This window comes from Plasmodium gallinaceum (assembly GCF_900005855.1).
Source record: "Plasmodium gallinaceum strain 8A genome assembly, contig: PGAL8A_v1_103, whole genome shotgun sequence".
In the NCBI taxonomy this organism is placed as follows: domain Eukaryota; phylum Apicomplexa; class Aconoidasida; order Haemosporida; family Plasmodiidae; genus Plasmodium; species Plasmodium gallinaceum.
In genome coordinates, this window is record NW_021628325.1 from 9,444 (window position 1) to 13,175 (window position 3,732).

At 17.8% G+C, this 3,732-nt stretch overlaps 1 protein-coding gene across 1 annotated transcript; it reads left to right on the top strand.

Annotated features, from left to right (window-relative positions):
* Positions 1-1,041: 1,041 nt before the first annotated feature.
* On the top strand, positions 1,042-1,389 carry ETRAMP (early transcribed membrane protein; the record flags this gene model as incomplete). The annotated part of the gene is made up of 1 exon (XM_028674407.1): positions 1,042-1,389. The coding sequence occupies one exon, from the start codon at positions 1,042-1,044 to the stop codon at positions 1,387-1,389; it is 348 nt and encodes a 115-aa protein (XP_028530764.1).
* Between the last annotated feature and the right edge of the window lie 2,343 nt (positions 1,390-3,732).

Sequence of the window (3,732 nt, forward strand, 5' to 3'; positions counted from 1 at the left end):
TATTTAAGCAAGATTATTTATAATAGAAACATAATAAAAAATTACATAGCTTTTTTTTTGTAAAAATTTTCAACTAGTAACACTTCGTATTTCCTTAAATTTCCCTTTTTCTTGTTCAATTATAGTATATTCATTATTACACTAGAGAAAAAAATATAAATGCATGTATATAACAACAAGATTCATAAAAGTTTGAAATTTATATAGCTTAACAAAATATATATTTTGATTGGATAAGGGTTTCTGAATTTTAAATGATATTTCTTTTTTTTATTAATAATTTTTTTTGTTTTTAGAATGTACAAAATATTAGGAATTCTAGTTGAGACATTGTACTAATAAAAAAAAATTAAATTTTACACTATTTATATATTATGTTTTGTATTTAAATATGAAATATTTTATACATATTCCATTTATTGCATGTACTTTATTTAAATTTACATGATTATATATATAAAAAAAATTTTTTTTCATGTCATAATGAAAATTTATGCTAGTTTTATTTTGTGAGTTTATTTTGTTGATATATAAAATTTAAAAAAATATAACTAAAAAAAAATTAAAAAAAATTGAGTGATACAAAAAGGATCATAAATTATACGTACACTTAATTGTTTAGTGCAAAAATAAAAATAGCACACGAAAAAAAAAAGGAGCATAATTGTATTTCTTATATATGCATGCACACAAAAGAAAATAAAAAAATGTATGAAAATTATGTGAAATACATAATATATTAAAAAAAAAAAAAATAAAAAAAAATAAATAAAAATTATTTAAGCATTAAAATTTAAAATTATCTTTTTATAAACATTTCCCTTTGCAAAATAAAATATATCCCATAATTAAAAAGTTTAATATATAAAAAAAAATTATCTTTTATTAGCATAAATAAGTTATATTTTTACAAAAGTATTCATTGATAAAAAAAAATATTTCTTACAGTTATAAAATACAATTATTATTATTTTTTTTAAAATATACATTGCTTCAAAAAAAAATTATTTTATACCTATTCATTTTATTATTCAATTAAAAATGAAGTTTTCAAAAATATTTTTTTTCTTTGCCTTCTTCTTAACTATTAAATTGCTAGCTCCATGCTCTTGTGACGTGGATAGAGTAGAAAATCCCCGTGAAAATGATGTTGGATTAATGAAGTTAGAAGAAGATCTTGAAAGAAAAAAAAAAAATGAAAAAATGATTTTAATCTCATCAGTTGCTACAGGAATAGCTGTACTTTTGGGTAGTGCTTTGGGATTAGGATACTATGCTCAAAAAAATAAAAGTACTGGAAAACCAAAGAGTGAAAAACAAGGTGAGGAAAAAAGTGAGAGTTCTGAGGAAAGTAGTGAATCATCGGAAGAATCTGGTGATAAAAGTTAAATAAAATTTCAATATATTAGATTTGACAATAATTGTTGTCCTTTAAATAATAGGAGTTAAAATATTAAAGTTATTTATGAACAAAAAGACTTAAGCACTAGTTTATTAGTGGTTTTTTTTTTTTTCATCTTAATAAGGTGGAAAATAATAGATATTTAAAAAAAAAAAAAGTTTTAACTGAACGAGAACCACATTACATTTTATTCTACTATATATCTTAATAATAAATTATGTATTAATTAACATTATTAAGATTTTAATTACATAAAATAATTTTATTTTGATATACAATATAAAAAAAAATATATATATTGTACGGTAAATATGTAACTTTTTAGTGAGTAAGACAAGAATTTTTTAGTATGATATTTTTTTTTTTTTTTTTTTTTTATAGAAAGGTTTTTATTTAATAAAGCCATTTCATTATATTTTTATACATTTATATTTTTCAATAATTGAAAATGTAGTGTTACTATCAATTATATAAAGCTAAGCAGAACATTTTTATATTTTATTTTTTTAATAATTAAAAATGTACTGTGGTGATTCATAAAAAAAAAGCTTTATATAATAAATTTTTTATTATATATTTATTTTTACAATTATTAGACATCCTTTTTATATTTTTTAATGTATATATAAATATCAGATATAAACTTAATAAAAATTTTGATAATATATTATTTTTAATGATTTCCATAAAGCAAATGAAATACTTTGAAAAAGATAGATGCAATAATGAAAAGATTTGATAGCTTTTTTTATTTAAAATTAAGTACAATATATGACTATGTGAAAGTTAGTTTTTTTTTTTACTTAAATCAAATGAGTCAAATTAAATTTATAAATGTACGATTATGTTTTTGATAAAAAATTATGTGGAGTTATTCACATGAAAAATATGAATTAACAATTTTCACATATATAAATGTAATATGAGCACAAATACATTTGTTGTAGTTATAGGTTATTCTTTATAAATTTGGTAAAATGTAACATTCATTTATTCTTTTATTTAAAATAAAATTTATTCAAATGTTTATTTGTTTAAATTTGTTATTCCTTTTTTTTTATACATGAAATATATATTAAGTATTAACTTTATGTATAAAAATGAGTTATTAATTTAAGTGTAAATATTTTAACATTTTTATTTATTTTGAAATTATACAAAATGATATATAATATTGCTAAATGAAGTCATAATTTTAAAAATAATAATTCTCTTTTTTTTTTTTATCATTATCTATAAAAAGTTTTTTTATTTCAATAATTATACATTTTATTTTTTAAAAATAAAAAAAAAATAATTAACCGGAAGATATAAAAGGAGTTTAAACTAAGAAAGAAGTTTTAAAAAAGGAATGTAGAGTAATTGTACTTTTATAAAAAAATAAATATGTAGGAATTTAATTAGTGCAAAAAAAAAAAGTGGACATAAAATATTGTTACTTAAATATCACTATTAAGTTTTCAATATTAAATAAAAATAGTAAATGGTAAATAGTAAATAGTAATTGATTCTATTTTTTATATAATAAGAAAATAAGGTGCATGCTAAATGATCAAAATAAGAAATTAATTCAAAAGAAAAATTACAAAACAAAATAACTTTCATGTTATAAATACCTTTTTTTAACTCCATTTTTTTTGATAATTAAAAATATTCAATCATTTAGTTTTTTAACAAGGATATAAAGTAATAAATATCTTTAGCATTTGAGAGTAATATATATATAAATATACAATATTTTCCTTATATATTATAATTTATAAAAAAATAAAAATAAAATTATGAATCATCATAACAAATGAATATTTCATAAGCTCTTATAGATAGAAACATGCATATTGCACACATAAAAATTAGTTATAGAATTATATTATGAAGAAGAGTAAAATTAATGAAACAAATAGATGTATATATACATATGTTGTAGTGTAACAATAATGAATATTATTTTATATTGCACCATCACGACATAAAAATTTATAATTAAAATAATGATGATGATTATATTTAGAATTCAGGTGCTTATTGTAAAGTGTTTAATAATGATTTACTAAATAAAATATTTGACTCTTTCACAATAAATTTAGAATTTTAGTAAGCCATAAAGATCATAATTGTTTAGATTTTAATATTCACAGTGACCTATAAATAATATATTATTGACATATTTTCAATAATATTTAAATAAAAAAAATAGGAAAAAATATTTTTTTTTGTGCATGCTAGAATGAGTAGGAAATGTGAAAATATAAACGTGCACATCAAAAAAAAGAAGTTTCACTAAAAGCAAATATATTAAAAAAAAAATATGCTTTCTCTAAAAGTAACTA